A 22,126-nucleotide genomic window follows, 5' to 3' on the forward strand; every position below is an offset into this window, starting at 1 on the left:
TTGGGAGCAACCCCTAATTCCCCCCTCCAAGATATTTGCTGCTTCCTATGACATTGAAGATGAGAACAAGAAAAGTTGCACCAATCTTGATGGAGATTTATTTTTTTTTGGTGCCCTGCCAGCAAGCAGGGACAAGTGCTGCTTCAGAAGAGCAACCAAGCATCTCATCACAGGGTTGGAGCACGTGCAAGCCCAGAAATCTCCCCCTCCCACTTCCTCGCACGATGCCATCACCTTTCAGAGCCATCAAGGACACTACCACTCCAAAGGATAATACTGTGCTTTAATGTTTTAGAGACAACAAACATGTGATACAGGAGTAGGCTGTACGTACTATACATATATACACACTAGTTGTAGTTAAAGCTCATGTGTTTGACCAATATTAACGTTCCCAAAAAATGCACCAAGTCTTACAACAAATATGTGAACAAAATCCAAGGCCACGAGTAGAGAGGTATGTTTTAAGGACTACAGGTCACGTGGAAATAAAAAAAACAGCGGTGGTGCAATATGAACTTTATCCTGAATAGAGATAAGTGGTTAAAACACAAACTTTTCACTACCTCAGGAGTAAGAACGTGGTTTACAGAGACTCAGTTTTCAAGCAACTAAAGCGAGCAGAGGGAAACAGATGTGTGCACCTCTTTGGTCCTCAAATTCACCTCCCAACTGTTGAGCTAAAAAGGAGTTTTACTCTGAACTTCAGGCAAGAAGGACTTAAGGCTTTTCAGCTGAATATTTGAAGCCAAGACTGAAGAGTGGCAATAACTGCTCTCAATCATTTAAGGAGAACTAAAGCTGTAGAGTTAGTGTATTTTATAAGTGTGCAACACTTGTTCGTGCTAGCAGACAAGCTTCTGTAGCACCTAACCCAAAAGAATCCAAGATAGAGAATATTATAAAACATTTTTTCCAATAACCCTGTGAAGATGGCCAAGGTAAAGCTACTATATTAAACACAGGAGGTTATTGGCAAGAAGAGAGGGTAGTTCCCGTAATAAACTGGTGTGTTTGTGTTGTTGTTTTAAGCCTGTCTGATTCCTGCTCTTTAAAGTTCTTTAGGCTCAATGGAAATTCGACCTGGCTTGATTTTCATTGTTTCCCCAGAAGGGTTGTGTGACAGGCAGGAATGCACACAAGTTGGTAAGACACAGCTTGCCAGACAAGGAGCTGCCTTTTAGGTTTAGCACAGAGAACATCTTGGATTCATATTCAGCATAGCTAGTGTGACTATGGGAACCTGCGCTGTGGGCATCTGACACCCTGGCTGACATTTCCTTTGTTAAGTTTTGCCTCCTGTGCTTGGTTTGAGAAGGGTGGTTTCCATTTGTGCATCATGTTTTCCCAATTAAGAGTTACAAAACTCCCATTAAAATTGTAACAAAGTAGAAGAAGTTCAGCCAAGTCCAGCTGACCGAAACTTTTTGTACCAATGCTGCCACATACAGAGGTTGCCACATAGACAGAAAACTGTGGTTTAATTCATTTTGATGGCCATGGAAATGCTTTTCTCAATTGCTCTTATGAAATACGTTGTCATTTCAGTTTACCTTGCCCTGGAATGACCTGCCAACAGGCAGAAGTACAACGTGCTGTGTCCAGGATTTCAGTGCCCACCTTTGGTCCAACGTAGAAGAGATGCAAGTCTTGAAATGCTTGAAAAAAAATCTTCATTTTCAGATCAGACTAGATCTAGTTTCTTAGTCTAGCTCATGGAAATCCAAGAAGGAAAACTCAAGACAAATATTAAAAAACTCTTTGGATATCTTAGCTCTTTGCAGACAGACTCTGGGTTCCCCACCCACCCACCCCATTAAAATTTGCTTAAAAAATAGTAAGAAACCGACAGTTCAAGTGGTGAGACCTTCTGAGGCACAGAGAAAAAGGTGCATAAATATAGAGATAAAACGCTGTTCCAAATCACTTAGGAGGTAATTCCCTGCATGTTAAGAGGGTAGGAAAAGTGTGTTTTAAATTCTCAAACAAATTTAACAACAACAAAAAAAAGAGGGTTAATACTAGCGAGAATATAAAACACCACCAGAGGTAACATCTCAAAGAGGTAAAACACATATCCAGATACTGAAACAGCCACTGCAGGACTTGTAATAAAGTATAGCCAGAGACAATTCAGGACCATCCTTTTCAGCACAGATAAAAGTCTCTGCAGCATGTAAGTGGTCCTACAAGGATCCACAGCCTTGCAATTGTTTCCTGTGCTGCACCGTGTTTATTCTACTAACAGAACGATTTCATAAATATCCATATTTCACTCCCAAACCATGCTTTTCTCCTAACAGCAGTATATTCTGCTCTGTAGATGGAGAAAAAGCATTTTCAAAACCCTATTTGTAGCCTGTAATTCTGTGATATCAGCATCATCGGAAATCCAGGAGGAGCCTACCTCATCATTACACTTCTCATTTGCCATCAGAAGTCTTTTACTGAACAAAGACTATGACAACAATTCACAACAATTTAGAGTGAGATGTAGGAACAAGTAAGAACAGACAGTGACACTGGACAGAACAATCTCCAGAGTGCATTTAGAGAAAAACAGTTTCAGCTCCTGATGAGTGTCAAGAATTCTTCACGGGTCTTTGGATCTTCCCGGAATACCCCCAACATTGTGCTGGTTACTGTTTTACTGTTCATTTTCTGTACCCCACGCATTACCATACACATGTGCCTAGAAGAAACGAGAGGAACGTCAATAAATCAGACATACTCTGCAGAAGCCATGCCACGAAGACAACAGATGATTCTTACAGGGTCACATTAAATATGGTGGAAGTAAAAAACTCCATATCCAGCATGGTGATTTGTCAAAAAATCAATGGATCTCAGTTATTCCCTAGAGAAAATCAAGTTTGCAGCTCCTGAGCACTGCCTTCTCTCCTTAGACCCTTGCAAAATCCCAATTTTTCCAGCGTGATCACAAGGACGTGCCTGTTGCTAGACTCAAGCTCTGCTGTAGGGGATGCATTGTAGGCAGGACATGGATTCAGTGCAACTGGGACAGCTGATCACATTCCTAGTTGTCACATCTCCACAATGCTTAAGGCAAGCCCCCACTTTAACCAGCTCCAACCCACTAGGCCGTTTCATCGAGCAGGCTGAGATCCCTCCTGCCTACCTGCACTCTGAGAAGCACGGCACACAGCTGCAGCAGCTGGAGAGCCAAAAGGCAGCACAGCTGGAATCTCCCCCAGCCCATACATCGCAGCAGAACAGCTCAGAGCAACTTACGTAGCTTCGATAACGACTCCGACTCCAGCGGGCTGTAAGGCTTCTGTGATGGCTATTGCGATTTGTTTGGTAAGGCGCTCCTGGACTGGAAGGAGAGCAGGGAGTTCAGAACCACTGTTAAATCTGACTAACTTAAATGCATCAACAACTACACATCACAGAAAGGATGGCATCAAAATACAGCATCCTCATTTCCAAGTGTGCCTGTTCCCTCCGCTTCCTGCCCAAGATCTGGTCTTCCTAAATTAGTTTTGTTAGCAACAAACCCTAGCTTATATTTTGTATCCTGAAACAGACCTTTGATTTGCTTGTTTATACTGGGAGTTTTCCATTACACATGTTTGCAGGAATTTGCATTACCGTGACTTGTTATAATAGGTCTTGCATTTCTCATTATGTGGTTAGAGTTTCTTGCTTTCCTCTATTCTTTCATTTTTTACATATTTATTCACTAGCTTTACCGCTGCATTATCCATTCCCTATGCACAAAATTTATTTTTGAGGAAAGGTAATTGAGATAAAAAAGAGCAAATTAAGGGAATCTATTGTCCTCCAGAGCTTTACTTCCTGCAGCTATTTCCCAGTCTCACACCTAATGGTCACTGGGACTTCTGTTGCCATGAGCAGACCAAATTTAACTGCAGGACAACGAGAGCAGGCTGAGCCTGACCCAGGGCATGGAGCAACTCCTGCAGCTTCCTCTGCGTCTCAGGGGACAGCTGCCATATTATGGGCTGCCTGCTGTCGGCTCATCTCCTCAGAGCAGGAAGGCATCTCAAATTATCTGTGGAGGAGTTCATATCCAGCAGCATCCAGCTAGTTCAGTTATCCCTGGCAGCTCTATCTTACAGCACATTTATTCTCTGAACCAGTTACTGCCTCCATCCATTTTCATAGGCACGTTTTACCCCTCAAGGGAAATGCAGAGGCAAAATAAGTTGACAGATGAGAAACACCTTTTCAAGAACAGTTTTTCTTCACGCACTTAAGAATTGATACAGCTCTAGTCCACCTATAATTACAGGTACCTTAAGCTAGCTAGAAAAGGACTGTACAAGCAACAAAAAAAATCCAGATTCAACTGTTTACCTTGTAATCTTCTACTGTATATTTCCACAATCCTAGAAGAGAAAGGAAAAAGACAATTTGTTTTAGTTATTCCTATATGACCATGGCCTGACCTTCACGATTACTTTGCACTACCAAGCAAGACCGCTGTATTGATCCCCATCCTTCCTGGAAGTCCAGGTGATGGTTGGCACGGCTCCAGGGCTTCCCTTACCACATCACTGTTTTTAGTGACAGGTGCCCCATATCTGCCACCTCACAAGCTGTTTTAGGGGCAACCCTGTCACTTCTCAGAGCTTCTGCTGTTTGGCTGTTACTTTTGGAGTATTTGTAGCATGACCTACCTGGACCACACACTTCCAAGGGAACCCATCCCCACTGACTCCCTGAAAGCTCATCCTTGAACTGAGGTCAGATTACCTTCTTTTGCTTCAGTTTAAACCAAATGCTGCTTTAAGGACAGTTCAGATACTCAAATTCCCAGAAGGCTACTGAAGCAAGAAACATTCTAGATTCTTGCATTTAACCACAGATTTAACAATGAGAAATGACTGTTTTTATGCAAAAGATACTCTCCACCCACATATCTAACAAACCTTCACATTTCAGTGCAAAGGATCACCATAGTGCCCTTCTCTAAGGTGACCTCAAATTCAAACCATTTGTGGAGCAATTCAAGTGATGGTTTTGATCATCTGTCACCACAGTACTGAAATTCACACATTTAAGAAAATGTCCTATAGCTGTAACTCAGTGGGTTATTCGTGCAGACCTAAAATGCTTAATTACACATCAAGTGGCCATGTTAAGAAGTTGCTATAGAAAGCTTCAATACCCATCTGGTCAGACTAGACAAAAAACAGATGCTGGCTGGCAGCCTGAGGCATTAGTTACAAGAAACATTTCTGACAATGAGGCTTGCCTGCTGTTTTGGAGAGAGAATTATATGCAGAAACTCCTCTCCAGAAATCAAATGGTTGTGTTATAGCTATTTTAAACAAAGCAATCCAATATTTAGATTAAATATATGGATAGGAAAAAGTTGATGCTGAGGGTTTTTTTAGATTGTTATTATACATTACAAGTCCCATAAGCGTGCTTGTGTAAAAACAGCATTAATATTTTCAAGCCTGAGCTTAAAATCCAAGGAAAAATGTTTGTTTACTGAATACAGGTCATGACAACTCCAGAAACACACCACATTAGACTAATCCTATTACGAAAGATTAGGCGCACAGTACCAACAGCCTCACAAATCTTTGTTCGAACACTAGTTGCATTATATAGGGCAAGAAAGAGAAGCACTATTTGGCCCCCCAATCTCTTCATGGTAAGCACTCAAAAGCAAGCACGGACTGAGAACATTTTGTTATACAAGAATCTAATCTTTTCATTATTGTAGCGTATGGGAGTTTTACTCTAGCCTGAACGGAGAGGCAAGATTTAACCTTTAAAGCACAACGCAGGAAGCCTTGCACATATCCAAGCATACTCCTATACTGAGAATAAAGAGTGGGAAAATTGTACGCTTTTAGCGCCACGTTGCCAGCTGCATTAAGAAGCATTCAAGACAGTTTTGAGCTCCTTTCTAAACCAGCAATTGAGAGGTAATTGCAGACCAGAGCAAGCACAAATCAACTGATGTGTGTTTCAACTGTGATCCTAAAGCCCTTCAGAAACGAAGGCATAATCCCTTCAGGAACGATGGCCACCTCCAGAACCCCAGCTTCAAAAAAATCCTTAAAAACTCACCACTTATAAAGTTGCAGCCACACAAGTACCAGCCAACACACAACACGAGCCCTGAACTGCCACACATCAGGGTGTTCCTAACCATAAGCAGCTACAAAAGGCAATCTTCCACCCAGCAGCAGCAGTGCTGACTGTTCGAATCTCATCCTACAATATCAGGAGACAGTTGACTGCAGTCACAGTAGACGTTTACAAAAAAATTAAGTGTTTAATGGCTTCAGACTTTTAATCAGAGCAAATTTCACTCTTGCAAGCACTGCTAGAAGATGGTCTCCCTGCAACATGAGGTTACATTAACCAAGATGCGACCTGGGCCCTTCTGCTTCCAAACCAAATTCATTGTTGTGCAAAAAGAGCACAGAACAGAGCTGACTGATTTCAAAGCACGCTAGTGTCATATCCTGCACATTTCTTAACCACTAAGAAAACCCAGCAGGCGTGCAGATTTACAAGGCTAATTCTCATTAGCATTATTGGAACTACAGAAAGATTAACAGATGTGTCAGGGAAAGTGTAAGTCCTATGTGGTCTTTCTGAACTACAGACAGCTTTTTTTTCCAAGATTCAAGATTGTTGAAAGACACCCCTTCCACTCTGCTGCCCAATCATCCATCTATTTAAGGGATCTGCCATCCCCTTCCTCACCAGAGCTAGGGATTATCACTTTATAACACGATTCAGTGCAACAACTGATCCAAGGGCTCAGGAAAAAGCTATTTTACATAACAAATGGATTTTTCAAGTGTATCCTAATTACTTTGTTTGTAAGGCTGAGCCTTATCTATAGAATCTGCCCCACAGCTTTCTCAGCAGGCCTGGAGTGAAAGAAAGAAATGTCAAATTTATCCTGAAGTCAGCTAACAGATTTAGATTCAATTTCTATCCAGACAATGTGTTCATTTACAGTTTGGGATTTTTGTTCTTATCAGTAAATTTACAAACAAAGAAGTAACAGCTAGAGGTCCCTGCTGATTTTGGTGGCCTGCCTTAAAACATGACCAAGATTCCCCACTTGTTCTTTCTTCTGTAGTCCCTTGAGACACCAGAGCTTTGGATGAATGCACAGAAGTTTATGGCTCTCTCCTACAGTCAACTGTAACGTGAATTAACAGAGCTCTAATACTTGTCTGTCCTCTCCACACAAAAAACAATGCTGAGGATTGGTCTAAATCCAAATCCAGGACACAAAGTGTGTTGAGCTTTACAGGGGGACCAGATTAGAAAGATTAACACAGTTAGCACAGCTTGGAATCCTTTTTACAAATTAGCATCACTTTCATTACATTAACACTTACCTAGCAAGCTTGCTGAGGCCAAGTACTTGTTTGTTAGGAAGATAGCCAATATGTACCTAGGCAGAGGAGAACAAGCCATTAGCAGAACCAAAAACAGACTTTAAAACACACGTGAAACTCATGCACAGAGAATGAGATGCACACCTGCCCCAGAACTAACTCTGGAACAGTCCAGGAGTCTTAGCATGTGGGAGGAACATGCCACCATGCAAGCCTGAAAAACTGTGGAGTTAACCAAGACTGAATGCCTGGTGAGGTCAGTGTCCGTGTGCAGAATAGGTTAAGGGGAGAGAAAAATCACAACTCCTCATGAGTCAAGGCTTATGTTCCAAGTCTCAGGAATGCCCCAGAACACTATTACATTTGGATACAAAAAGAAGGCTTTATTACTCAGCACAGCACTGTTTCTCTAGAATACACACTTTTCTTTCAAGACCTAAAGCAGATTCAGGAAAAGGGAGGGAGAGGGACTGTACTTCAGGTAGAAGTTCTGATGGCAAGTACCTTGCCACCAAAATCAGGCTGCACGTACTGATTTTTTACTATTTTTAATGCCACCTCACGTGTTATTGGTAATACCATAGATCACTGTATGAATAAATTGACTTCTACTCTGCTTGAATATGGATTTGCTGAACATTCATAAAAATGGGTAACTGTACTAGTTTAAAATAAGTTACAGATCAGAAAAGTGCTCAGATCTGACAAGCAAGGGAAAGGCACTTAGCTTCCTGATATTTAAAAAGCAACATGGGCTACTGAAATCAAGTGGGTTTACAATTGTAACAGATTATAAACCAGCATTTTATGTCACTGTACCAGAGACTTGAAAAATTAGCCAAGATACAGCAGGGGAGTATCAGTATAGGATTGTGTCTCGGTGCTTTGTCTAGAGGCCCCATCTCAGAATCCTGTATTGCTGTACCTGCAGTTAAAGGTACCACAGTGCACCTAATTACCTGGCTAACTTGCTCATTCCTATCACTTCTCTTGGGTAATCAACCCACTGACACCTGAAAAGACATGAAACATTTTAGGTAAATTAAGAGACATAACTAAAAATAAGTATTGAATCTTGTTCCCCGTACTTTCTTTGTGAAAAATCTTGATTTTATTCAAGATAGAACTGCAAACACAAGACCTACTGCTCAGTATTTGCAGCCTGTTTGATGTACCCAACAGGGGAATGGTTAGCCTGAGAATATATAGAGGCATACCAAGTCATTTAGCAGACCATTATATGAAGCAGGACCGATTCGGTGTTTGCAGATTTCTCCAAACCACACAGGCTAAACAGCTGGACGTAAAAAGAATGCATACATTGCCACAGAAGTCACGAAGAGAATAGACACAGCATGTGTAATAGAAACAGAAAGCTTCCACAGTAAAAGAAGTTACCTCGTTCTCTGGTATAAAACCAACATTGAGAAAAGAAAGCAGATGAGTTGACTCAACTGAAGAAGCAGCTGGTTTCTGTTCGGGTATTTTATTTCTTGGGAGACAGTTTACTTGGAACATATGTGGTACTGATAAGATTTTATAGAAAACAAAAGCACCTGCTACTCTGCCCTGCGAGTACTTAATAGTAGAACATATGGATTAGACTAAGCTCCATCCTCCTCTGCTGATATGAGAATGAAGAGGCTAAGGCTTGCAGAAACAGCTACCAATTTTGAACTCTTTGAATTTACAGATGTTAAGTGGAGCTTTGTTGTTTTTTGTTGTGCTTTTCATTGTTGGGGATGGCAGGGGAAGAATTAAGCTATTGGCACCCTGATTTCAACAGCATCTGAAACACCAGCCCCTTTCACAGGAGTCCCAACCTATGCGGTCTCCTGCTAGCCAAATTAAAACAGGGCTGCTAAACAGAATTTCACTCTGTTCACGGGGGCTCCCGAGATGAATGTGCACCAGATAGCTCTGAGCCAGCAGCTAAATCCGTGACAGAGACAGCGTGCAGGGTGAGCTGGTTTAATATCAAGATGTCTGCCCCCAAGGCTTGCTGCTGCTTCACGAAGAAGAGCTTTGATATGAAATGTCAGAAACCATTAGATTACTTAGACCAGGAAAGGTTGAGCATTATATTTTAGGAGCTTTAAATCCAAATAAAACTCACATTAAGGAGGTCTTACTTATTTGTATTCTCTAGAGATTAACTTCTAGAATCATAGCCGTAAGCAGTAAATACTTACAGCTTTAAAAGCTTTGTAGTTCTAGCTACAAAGTCTTTTACATGTACTTCAGGTCTTTTATCATGTATTCCCCATGTTTGCTTTGTAAGGAAGAGTTACCTTTCCAACAAATGGAACGAGGTGATGCTCACACAATGAGAACATGTCTATGTCCTTCACAATTACCATCTCATCGTGGTCTTCGTCAAAGATGGCGTCATTCAGAACATCTGAAATTAAACATTTGCATTAAAAAGTTACACGCACAAGCACAGAAGGCTCCTCCAGATAGTTCTGACAAATCTTGTGGCAAGTGCATAGCTCTCCCAGAGCTACGGATTTCAGGGTTACGATGAGGGAAGTAAGGAGTAACACCACAAGCACGCTTTGGTGCGCATACAACCCCAATTGCCACGGTGCTATATCAGACTACCCATGTGTTATGCCAGAACTCAGCCTATAATATTTTATTTAACTTATAATTTGTAATAGCTAGCTATCACAGTGTTTTTTTTCAAACACTTCAACATCAGCACCACTCTCTTCCAGGAAGCTCTGTGCCCTGGAAGCGTTTCACCCTGAGGCACACCAACCAGCAGCTGTTTAGGCTGTTTGGTACAGAGATCTGCAGCCACAGATCAGAGAGACATTTGCTGTCTCACACTGAAACAGGCACGCAGAAGTACATCCCATCTGAATCCCGCGTCTCAGACTTAACAGAATTAATGTGGAAAAACCCATAAAGATAAGAGGAAGAGACAGCTCAGTAAGAAAAGGACCGTATAGCATGGGACTCTGCTAGTCCCAGAGCTCAGCAAAACAGCCCCTTGGTTGATTTTCTGTATTTAGCAGCCCCCTGACGTGTCCCGAGGCAATCCTGATGCAGGGTAGAGCAGATTACTGTGGTCTCCACAAAAAACTAGAGCAAGCTGGACCACATTTGGAGAACTTAAAAGCAGAACAAGGTAAGAGAGGGAGCCTTTTGAAGGACGAGAGGGAACAGCTATAAAGAAGAGATGATACGGAGAGAAAAAGAACAGCAAGAGAGAACTAGCTGGGCAGAAGGGCTGACAGCAGCACGTGAAACTCTGCGAGGAAGTTCGCTTGAAGCCACGCAGACTGCTTGGAGGTACTTCCAGGAACCACAGCAGGGTACACCACGGCCCGATGAGGTGCTCAGGGACTGCCCGGCTTCATGTACCGTGCAGCCCGGCACCTGCAGTGATGATTACACAAACCTAATAGTTGTGTCTGCTCTCCGTGCCTCGATGCCTCCCCCTGACATGTACGTACACCTAATGGCCACCATCTGTTGCCGATAACGTATCATCATCGCGGAGCATTTTAATTTCCTGCTTGCTATCAGCACTACACAGGTAACCCTGGAAACTGTGCGCAAGATGTTCTGCCTGCAACGCACGTCCTTTCCCGAGAAGGGCTGGCAACCTGCAAAACAACGAGGCTGAACCCCAGAAGGTTTTCGATCAGGTCAGAGAACAGGGACGGAGGGCATGAAAGGGGCCAGGAAACAAGGCTGTGAAGGCACACGATTTTGTCCTTTAAATTTTAGGGTCCAGCTTGCACCAGACACTGCTGGAGAGATTTTTGATTACGTGGGAAGCACCGTGCAGTTGTATTACTACGAATTCAGCCAGAAAGAGCCAGAATTTGGAACAGAGCAGGACACGGGGGAGACAGAGCAGCAGTCGAGGTTCTCGGCTCCTCCACGCAGCACTCCGCAGGTGTGCCATTTCCAGAGCTGAAAGGCAAACAGTGGTTTCACAAAGCCTGCTACTACGCCCCGCATTATTAAAACAAAATCCAAACAGACCCGAGAAGAGTCTCTAGAGCGACTGCTGCTGTTATTAGATCACCAGCAGCATATCAGAGCCCGATGCTAGATACAGAATTACATCAGCACACTCGTGGAGAATCAGAAGTAGCCACATTCTTGTTGCAAGCCACAGGAACGCGTGGCAGCAGAAGGTCAAAGCCTCAGCAGAAGGTATTTCAACATGGAAGAGCCTCATATATATACACACATGCATTTATACATGTGCATTTACACACTCATCTATAAAATATGTGAATGGATCCTTACAGACTTCATCTAAGGAACCACAATCTACTGTGCTGAAGAGCCATGTTTTATTATGGAGACAGCTGGTAGCCCTATTATAGAAGCCCTATTAAGAAGGTTGAGATGGGAAAAGAAGGTTGAGACCTGTGAAGTATCCCACAAACAACTTCAGGAACAAAATGCATCCCTCCCATGGCTAAAACAACTAACCAGGAACACAAAGGCCACCCATCCTGTTGCCTATCTTCTCTGTAGCTTCTCTTAGCCACAGCAGTTTGGGTAATGCCTCCTCTCAAAGGAAGTTTTAGAAGCATGGAGGCAATTAGATCTTTGTCAAGAACAGGAGCACAGAGCTGTGGGGTATTTCACACTTATTTATGCACATCTTAACAATTTTACACCCCAGATTTTTGGGAAATTAGTAGCAAGTAGCAGCTAGGTGGAGGATACCTGCTCAGCTGCAGAATGTCTGCAGTTGTGCCCACAGCAAGCTGTGCTGATTTTAACAGTCAGCAGCAGTTATTAACAGCTTGGGAAGGTGGGAACCCATAAAGGAAGAAAGGAGCTTAGTGCTGGCCTTCCACTACCCCTTCACAGCTGCCAGGCCATACAGGGAGACAAGGGCAAAGCGAGGGCTGGGACAGAAGGCGGGTACCTGACTACTTGGCTATGATGTTAGGACACAGCTCCAGTCACCCTATCCTGCTCGAGTCCTGCTCACACTTTGCAAGCTTCTCCTCCTGAAAAATAAGCAGAGCACAAAGCCTGTGTCTGTATCTTCTCCCATCCCCACCCCAACGTGAAACCCTTTCATATCCAAGCCTTGAATCACCAGCAAGCGAGGCAGCAGTAGCTGTGACAAGACGCCGTGCTAGGTCCTGCTGCAGCACTTGCCTGCAGTAATTACCCGGGAGAGACTTGCTTGGCAAAGACTCAAACGCTTTGCAGAGAGGCAATGCCATTTTGTCTAACTTCGCCTTTTATTTTCTCCAGTCATTCAATTTGCAGTAGCATCAAACAAGGCCTCAATGAGCTCAGCCCAGAGCCTGCAGCACATGTTCCAGAGTGTAACAGAGCTCACAGGGCAAAAGGGGAAACAGGGCCTCGGATTAACCACTCCAGAAGCAAAGCTGGGAACAATTTTGTACTCTTTGCCTGTTCTTTCATTCTACCTAGGCCACAGCACCTCCTTCAGCAGCTGGATTTCAGCTTCCTCTTGGCTTCCTCATTTGGAGCCCCTAGAAACTTTTCCTCCAGCCCCAGACTTTTCCTAGCCACTGTTGCCAGGACCCACATGTTCTGCAGTGAGAGGACAGGACTCACATCCCCTCTGCTTGCAGCATTGGCCTGTTCAGAGCCTCTCACCCTCTGAGCAAGGGGAGGCACAAAGCAACCTCCCTGTAAGCTAAATGACACTGCTTGTGCTCCCTGCCACCCCAGAAAAACTAAGGGAGCTTGCTGCCTAAGCCTAGACACACCATGTTAAGGAAATGCTAAGATCTGGATAAAAACACATGGCTGGGAGGAAGGGAACACGAACAAACATTAAATGTTTAGTTGGGGATGATCTCTAGATTGTCCCAGCTGAGGTTTCTTTCAGCCCAGAGTTCAAGTCCTGTTGCAGAAACTTCAGCAGGCTGTTAAGAACTAAACAGTCGCTTCTACTGCAAGTTAACTCCTGAAACAAACCGGAATTAGTTTTCCTCCTTTATCTTCAAAACGAGTTGATAAAAGCAGAAATCGGAATTGGATGAAGACAGAACGAGAAAGACCTTTCGGTATTTTGCGTCAGAGCTAAGCAAAAAAGACCTGTTGCTATAGAAACTATTTGCATGGCTTTAATGTGACACAGGAAAGCAGAAGCACCTCTGGCAACCAGAGAGAGCCCACCCCGCAGCTGGCTCGGGAGGTGAAGGGAATGAGGGATGACAGCGCTCCGCAGAGCAGCACTGCTTCGGCTTCACGGCACCTGGTGTCTGCTTCTGGCTCTGAGACAAAAAGACTGAGATGCTCGCAGGTTGTTCTCATGATGAGCTGCTTCTCTCTAGAAAAGAGACAGATCGAGGGTTGTTTGCTGTCAAGAGGATGGAGTCACTCTCACATGCACTGATATTGTCCCATGAGCTCACCCATCCTGATGGGGACATGAGAAAAACAGACTACAGGCAGAGCTCAGGTTCCTTCTGCTCTGCCAGGAGCAGAAAACAGCCTGCACAACACCTGGTGTGACCTAGGAACAGGCAGGGAGCAGGAGGGTGCTCCAAAACTGCAGTGTGATGAGCCAGAGACCAGAGCAACTGCTTGCTGAGGTGGAAAACTCAGCTCAGGTACACTGCCAGATACCTTTGGCTGGCTTGCTTGGGAAGAAGTTCCTCTTCATCCAAGGAGAGATGTAACAGAGCAGGAAGCCTGAGCTAACAGCCAAATGTGTGGCAGGGAAGCCAGGAGGCTACAGGGTCTGAACCAAATCTGGAAGAAAACTGCTAGAAAAGCTCTCAGTTGTTGCCAAATATTAAGACAGAATCAAAACTGAAGCTTTGCATTTATTTGTGTGTTGATACTACGGAACTGTAGTTGGAAAAAATGGTGCAGACAAGCAACAAGAGACTTACTGCACTAGAAAGGTACTGGAATTTATTACACATACAGGGAGGAGACTCAGGCTACAAATATTCATACAGAGTCTGTAGTCCCGCAGGAAGCTAATGGCTTCGGGATGGTCTGGGTGTGCCAATTCACAACAGAATTAGCACTTACTTCAGGAAGCCTTGAAGCACTCTGGAAGGAGACACAGCCTAAGCCGCAGCATGACCCTGAACAGGCAGGAGAGTTCAAAAGCTGCAGAGAAAAATTGAGGCATTAGCACCACGTGGCTTCCTCACCATCGTGTACCTTCCTACCAGGAAGGAAGGGACACCAGACAGAAGAATCACACACAGAATCACAGAATTTCTAGGTTGGAAGAGACCTCAAGATCATCAAGTCCAACCTCTAACCTAACGCTAACAGTCCCCACTAAACCATATCCCTAAGCTCTACATCTAAACGTCTTTTAAAGACTTCCAGGGATGGTGACTCCACCACCTCCCTGGGCAGCCTGTTCCAATGTCTAACAACCCTTTCGGTAAAGAAGTTCTTCCTAACATCCAACCTAAAACTCCCCTAGCGCAACTTGAGCCCATTCCCCCTTGTAAGAAGTTACAAGTTGATGACTAATGGTTCAGATTTCATCACTGCCACACCCGAGGGCTGGAAATAGACAACCCACTCCAGAAAGGAACATTTTCTGCAGCAAAACGTCATTCTTCAGCCACCAGAAATCATGCATCTGGTCCAGCTCTTTTACAGCTCATTTTGTAGAGGCAAATAGAGGAAATGCAGCATTGATATTCAACTAATTTTGGCCATCATCTTTACTGATTCGTTTACTTTAAGACACTTTCCACGTTGCAGTGAGATTTAAGTCTATTCCTAAGAGATCAGTTATTGCAGACTCTCAGATGAAACTCAGATTAGGCTCTAATCTGTTTCCTTTACCAACAGATTTATTAATACGAGGGAAAGCAGGGTTATGGAGATGCTCATTAAAATGCATCAGGATTTCAATAACTACTTCACTATCTCATGTCACAGAAGGTGCTGGAAGTTCCCCATCCACACTCCTTTCTGTAATCAAAACAAATGAAAAATCAGAAGACAAAACAATGCTTTGAAAAAGCAACGTGAAAAGATCAGACCTCTTCGATAGCGTACGATCCAAGAGGTTAAGATATTTAATAAACTCTTGACAAAACCCAAACAAGCTTATCAAGTTTGGTGTTGCTTGAATATTAATGGTCAGGGAGACCATCCTGGTAAGTTCACAGTAGGCTTCACCCACACAAGGGGTCGGGGTAGAGGAAAGAAACCCCCAAGAACCTTACTGTGAACAATCCTGTCTCTCCCACCCTCCAGTTTGGAAGAAACAAGCCATGGCCATGCTACCAATAAGGCAGATATTTAAGTTATACATTAGACTATCACACCTATATGAAGGAAGAGAAGAGCAGCATCTTGCTTCCACTAACAGAAACGAAAGAAACAACTCACCAGCTCTCAGCAAAGGGCAGTGCTGCTGATCAAACAGCCTTGTTTGTTTAAGGAGCTGCCTGTCTATTACGTAGGGATGCTTAGCACCTCTCACCCACAGCAAACTGAGTAGGCTTGGAAAACTTGTAAGCTTGTTCTATTGCTGCATCTATGAAAATAAAACCACAGAGGGAAGAAGGTGAAGTATTAGGGTTGCATTTATTCACCTTCCACCATAAGAGGGCACAAACTAATGAGAGGCAGTGAAATACGCATTGCAGCAGGTGTTAACCTACTGGTATTAGGCTTCAGGTGTTGTTTGCTTTAAAACAAAAAGCTGCATAGTAGTATCAGTTAGCTTTAAGGCAAATAAAACACATGCAGCCTTTCAAACCACACAGGTTCAGAAAGCAAAGTTATCCTCTAGTGTTTCTAATTGTCATTTCCCTATTATGTTGAAAGGACAGTGAACCTCCCAGCTTGCTTGGAAGCCAGCACAGTGACCAGTGAGGTCTTTCAGCTTTTATTCATGTAACAACCAACATTTAATTCTTGTGCCATTCTGCTTGAAGGACTTGGGTACAATGAGAACAAGTCAGCTTCCTTCTGCAGGCACAGGAAGCTTGCTCAGCTTGGTGCCTGATGTCTCCTACAGGACTGCACAATCCGAACTCCTTTGGAGTTTAGTTTTTGAAGCCAGCATCCTTGACTTTCAGTGCCTCTGGAACTCACCACTTAGCAAGATCGAGTCTTCAGCTCCAGTTACAAGCTGGCGCAGTCCTCAGCCTTTTATTTCCACAAATTCACTCACTGCATTTGCACACACCTGTGTAGCATTTATAGTCCCACAGACTGCACCTCCAAGTGTGACATGAGGACTTCACTGGTGGAAGGACAGATCTCCCAAGGTTTCATCTTTGCGTGGCAGGCAGTTGTCTGAAAGCTGTAAGAGTGTTCAAGGCAGCCTGCTAATAACAGCAGACTACTTTTGTTACCCAAGAGAACAGGTTACTATTTTATTATAATTTATTCCCAGAGTTAAGAAGTCAATAAATCTGACCCTGGCTCAGGAAAAAAAGATGGTCTTGAATGCTGATGCAGAAGCACTGCATGAAATTGAAGAGTAAAACTTCTGGTATCCTGTAGTGGCTACTACATGTCCTGGTGTGAACTGCCAGCATTTTTAGGTCAGCTCTCCAGGAGGGATTTTACTTTAAATCCCTAGAGGCATTCTCACACCTCCAAAGAAAGTTTGATGATTAGCAGTACAGAATGAGAACCAGAGTTTGATTATTAGGACTATAGAATGAGAATCACAGTAGGGCTGGGGTTGGAAGAGACCTTGGAGACCACCCAGTTCCAACCCCCTGCCATGGGCAGGGACACCACCCACTAAATCAGGTTGCCCAGGGCCTCATCTAACCTGGTCTTGAACACCTCCAGGGATGGGGCATCCACAGCTTCCATGGGCAATGAGATCAATACATGTGAATACATTTTGTCAAGGAAAGAGCTAAGGGCAGAAGCCTTTTGTAAAGCCAGGATTAATAGAACGCATCCAGAAAGAACAGTAAGAGTGATTTAGATATTTAGCAAGTAAACTCTACGAATGGCTCTGAAACAACACTGGCCAGCTGCAGAACACCGATAGCAAAGATGAATGAAGGTAAAGCAGGAACACTTACTCTGCGCTGTCAAAAACAAGCTAGGAAGTAACACAGTCTGGTTCTCTGCTGCTCACAGAAATCCCAGGGGAGAGAGGGGACAGAACTCAGATGCCATCTTCCCTACGGCACTACTTTAAGTTAGGGGAGTACAGAAATACAAATGTGAGCAGCTGGCACCGAAGCAGAGTGACATCACCCAGGAAGGGAGACCAGACACCCAGCATATTTATGCATACCCCAAAAGTATTGATGTTCTCAGACACCCTAACAAACCCCAAAAGTATTGATGTTCTCAGACACCCTAACAAAAAAAAGTAGGAGTTTTGTTCTTAAGAGTAAATTAATGCTCAGAAGGAAAAGCAATACCTGTGTGGCTTGCACAGAAGTCAGCAAACATCAGCTCAGCAGCTTCCCAAAGCACTCAGAGTTCCTCATATCCGATTCTCTACAGGTACCATCAGTTCTCCACCTCCAAGGCCACCGCAGGACAGACTGCTGCAGGGCAGGTGAGGCCATCATCCCTCACCATACCTAAAGCTTCAGGCATCCTGACTGCACCCAGAAACATTCAGTGACAAGCGAGAGCACGACACCACTCATCACAAACCTCTAAGAGCAGCAGGCAGCACTTGAGGCAGTCAGGCAGCTTAGTTTTGGGACCAATCCCATCACCCCTACGTTCTCACCTCCCTCAAGCAAAGCTTGTGGCCAAGCTCACCGAACACCACAGACCTCCTCTGGCATACTTTCAGCTTCACACCGTCCAGCCTTCAAGAGATTTCGTAAATTGGGAATACATTTCCCACACAGGAACACAGAAGTGATGCAATAAGTTAAAATGTCATCGGAAGTGAGTTGCTTTTTCCCCTGCCTACCCAGGGTAGACACCCAAGCAGACAGGATGCTGATTGTAAAGCCTGTAGCTGTACCAACCTTACTCCCTTCCCCAATTTCTTGTTGCCACTCTCCTGGCTGCACAGCCAAGCCCCATTCACACAGGCTGGGAGCTCAGCTGGGGCCACGTACCTGTTGCAGCACACCTTGCTTCTAGCCCTCTGTATAATCACCACCACAGAGATTTTATTTCAGAAACTTTGTATTTATTTCAGAGATTTTGTAACAGTAAGTCTTTTTCACATCTTGTTTTCTCCTTGCTGGGGAATAGACTTGAACCCACACCTCAATATCCCACAAACCACTGTTTTAACATATGTATAGCCAGGTAGTTCCATGTGAGGGAACAAAAGCTTCAAAATAAAGCAGAAAAAGGACATTTGTCCCCTCTTTCCTCTTTTTACAATCTAGTTGCTGGTCCATTTCACAGCCTGGCTAGGCAGCCAGCTGTATGAGTACAACCAAGTGACAGCACAAACAGATGCTGCAGCAGGGACAAGCAACAGGAGCAACAGCCCCACAACTACCACCATTCCCAAACTATTTCCTAGTTTGTCCTTCAACTACAGCTCGTTTCCCCTCCCCATTACACTATTAAGAGTAGGAGGACTGGAAGCTAAGCATTGTGTAAGGAGATGAGTAGCTGACAAGTAAAAGGATCTGACACAGGAAGGGATGCTAGCATCACAGCTTCCTTTGAATTGCTAGGAAAGGAGCAAAAAAGCAGTTCAGGAGTACAGCACCTAGCAGTGGCACTAACACTTTCTATTCTCCAGTACAACACAGCTCCCCCATGATGAGCATTCAGGGCAGGGGACTGTCCAGAACTACTCTGCTCAATGAAATGCATGAGACTGGGACAGATTAACCAGGGTCCCAAAGTACCCACTGGAGAAGAAATAAGCTACTGGAAAATTAAGGAATCAGTTTGGTTCAACTCTCCCTGTACATGAGACCCATAGCAAGGTTGAGAGGACTTCAGGTAGGCAGCAAACTCAGCACAGAAATTCAGAGATTATCACCAAAAAGCCTCCTGACTATGACACATCCCATGTTTCACAGCAATAAAGCAACAAGATAAAGCAACAAGTGCAGTCCTCAAGTGCAGGAACTTTTTCCCAGCAGACAGAGGATCACCCTGTGAGACCCCAAAGCTTCATCCCAAACACCCCATGCAGCAAGGCTAAACAGGAGGGGGATGACAGCCAGCACAGCCCTGAGCTAGACACAAGCCTGAAAACCAGGTTTAGCCATAAAGAAAGACAAAGGTCAAGGCAGAAGTGCTGCTCCTGGGGGGAGCCAGGGCATGACGTTGGCACAAATACCGCCAGCCGTGAGTAAGTTAACGCTGGAAGTTGTATGCAATGGGATTTCAGAGAAGGCAGCGATTTTGAGAAGTGAAAGAGAAAGTAGACGAGGAAGCCAGCCTCTGAGGTGAAGCAGAGCACACAGAAGGATGGGTTGGCAGCTCAGCCCTTTCATTCAGGGACACGGTGCGGTTTTGGGGTAGGCTCACACATGAGCAGTGCTCTGGGGATGCTCAGCACCCTCCTGACCCGCAGCCAGCCCCGTGCCAGCACCAGGAACCTGCCTCTCACCGTAAGAGGAAGCAGAAGGGGGAATTCCCTGGTGCCCCAAAGCTTTTATTAGTTTGTGCCGGGTGCTGTCCTTACAGGAAAGGGCAGGAGGAGCACAAAACCACTGAACCCTATCTCCTCACACCTCACCCCAAAAACCACCTGAAGGTGCCAAAAGAGACGCTACCAGCCCACAGCCGACCCCATAGGAACACAAATCCCCCCAAAAAAACACCTTTTCTCCCCTTTCCACCCCCCGGGCTCCTACCGGAGATGGTCTCCTGGTAGCCCTTGGTGAAGAACTGCATGGCGGTGGCCGCCCTCCAGGGCGTCTTCAGCAGCCCCTGGCGCTGCGGGTCCTCGCCCAGGGAGCGCAGGATGGAGGTGTAGGCAGCCGCCAGGCCGGGCAGGCTCAGCTCGTTGTCCTCCTCGCTGCGGGGCCGCTCTCCCCTCCAGCCCTCACCGCCACCACCGCCGCCGGGCAAGGAGGGGACGCGAGGCTTGGGGTCCGAGCCCAGCGGCGGGGAGGGCGGCACGTCCTGCCGCGGGTACCCGTTGTAGCTCCGTGCAGCCGCCATCAGGGGATGGATCGGGCCCCGAGCGGTGCGGGCAGGGCGCTGCGGTGGGGCTCGGCACCCCCCTGAGGGCTCAGGACCCTCCCCAAGTGCCGGCACCCGGCACTGTCCCCCCCGCCCTGACGCGGATCCCGCCCGCCCGGCGCTGCCTCAGGACTCAGGAGCCGCCGCCTCAGCCGCCCGCTTTATACCGCCCGCGCCGCTGCCATTGGCTGGAGCCGCCGCGACGTCATCAGAAGTCCCTGCCATGAGCCCGCCGGACTCGGAGCGCCGCGGGTTGGGGTTGGGGTTGGGATCAAGATCAAGATCAGGATCAGGATTGGGATTGGCATAAGGGACCGGGACTGGGATTAGAATCAGGATTGGGGTTGGGACTGGGGATTGGGGTTTGGGATTGGGGTTGTGACAGGGATTGGGATTGGGATTGGGTTTGGCATAAGGGACCGTGATTGGAATCCGGATTGGGATCAGGACTGGGATCAGGATTGGGATTGGGATTGGGGTTGGGGATCAAGGATTGGGATTGGATATTGGGATTGGGATCAGGATTGGCATAAGGGACCAGTACCGGAATTGGAATTGGAATTAGGATTGGGATCAAGACTGGGATCAGGATTGGGACTGAGATCGGGGTTGGGAATCAAGGATTGGGATTGGGGATTGGGATTGGGATAGTGACAAGGATCAGGATCAGGATTGGCATAAGGGACCGGGAGCGGGATTGGAATTAGGATTGGGATCAGGACTGGGATCAGGATTGGGATTGGGATCAGGGTTGGGGATCAAGGATTGGGATCGGGGATTGGGATTGGGGATAAGGATTGGGATTGGGATCAGGATTGGGATTGGCATAATGGATCGGGACTGGGATTAGAATCAGGATTGGGATTGGGACTGGAATAAGGATTGGGACAGAGATCAGGACTGGGTTTGGGACTGGGATTGGGATGGGGATCAAGACTGGGATAGCGATCGCAACTGGAATTGGGATTGGGATAGGGATTGGGACCAGGGTTGGGATCCAGATCAGGACGGGGACTGGGACGAGGACAGGGACTCAGGTCAGGACCAGGATCGGACAAGGATCAGGACCAGGATAGGGATTGGGATCAGGATCGCGACAGGGATTGGGACCGTGATTGGGACCAGGCAGCATGGCTGCCCTGGCAGGTGCTGGTGGGATAAGGTTGGGTAAAAAGGGGGGAAAAACACCAAGAAATGGGGAAAGTTTGGTGGGTCTGAGGGTTGGCAAAGACCTACACGGCTGGGTAGTGGGAAGCAAAGTTCCCCCGCTGAGGCTTTTCTGGGGTTTTATATAGGGTGGAAAGGGAGGCTCACAGTTCAGGGGTAAGCACTACTTTCCTCATAATTTTCAAAATAAATGCTTGAGATCCTCAGGATCGCATCACCCGGGCAGAAAGCCCTGTTCCCACGTGCAGGTCCATCCGGAAGGCAGCGGGGAAAAATCCTCCCTGTCGTGCATAGGAAAAAAAAAAAAAAAAACACAACCCCAGCGGCAATAAGGCACTCCACGCTTATCTTTTGGCTTCCGACCACAGGTTTTACCGGAAGAAAGAATGACTCAGGTGAAATCACTGGGAAGGTGCTGGCCTGCGGGAGCAGCGGGCAGTGGGGCTGGAAGCCCCCATCCCCATTCCCTTTTCCTCCCCAAACAACCCCGGGGCTGCAGCTGGGCACCTCTGACCGCCCCGCACCCCTTCATTGGT

The 22,126-nt window shown here is 45.7% G+C and overlaps 1 protein-coding gene across 1 annotated transcript; it reads right to left on the bottom strand.

Moving 5' to 3' along the window:
* Positions 1-262: 262 nt before the first annotated feature.
* Positions 263-20,565, bottom strand: GCH1 (GTP cyclohydrolase 1). The gene is made up of 6 exons (XM_068682325.1): positions 20,093-20,565; positions 9,659-9,768; positions 7,368-7,423; positions 4,342-4,373; positions 3,253-3,337; positions 263-2,692 (listed from the first exon to the last, which is right to left on the bottom strand). Exons 1-6 carry the CDS (start codon positions 20,400-20,402, stop codon positions 2,566-2,568), a joined length of 720 nt encoding a protein of 239 aa, XP_068538426.1. The 5' UTR covers positions 20,403-20,565; the 3' UTR covers positions 263-2,565.
* Between the last annotated feature and the right edge of the window lie 1,561 nt (positions 20,566-22,126).

Source organism: Anas acuta, chromosome 5 (genome assembly GCF_963932015.1).
Source record: "Anas acuta chromosome 5, bAnaAcu1.1, whole genome shotgun sequence".
NCBI lineage: Eukaryota > Metazoa > Chordata > Aves > Anseriformes > Anatidae > Anas > Anas acuta.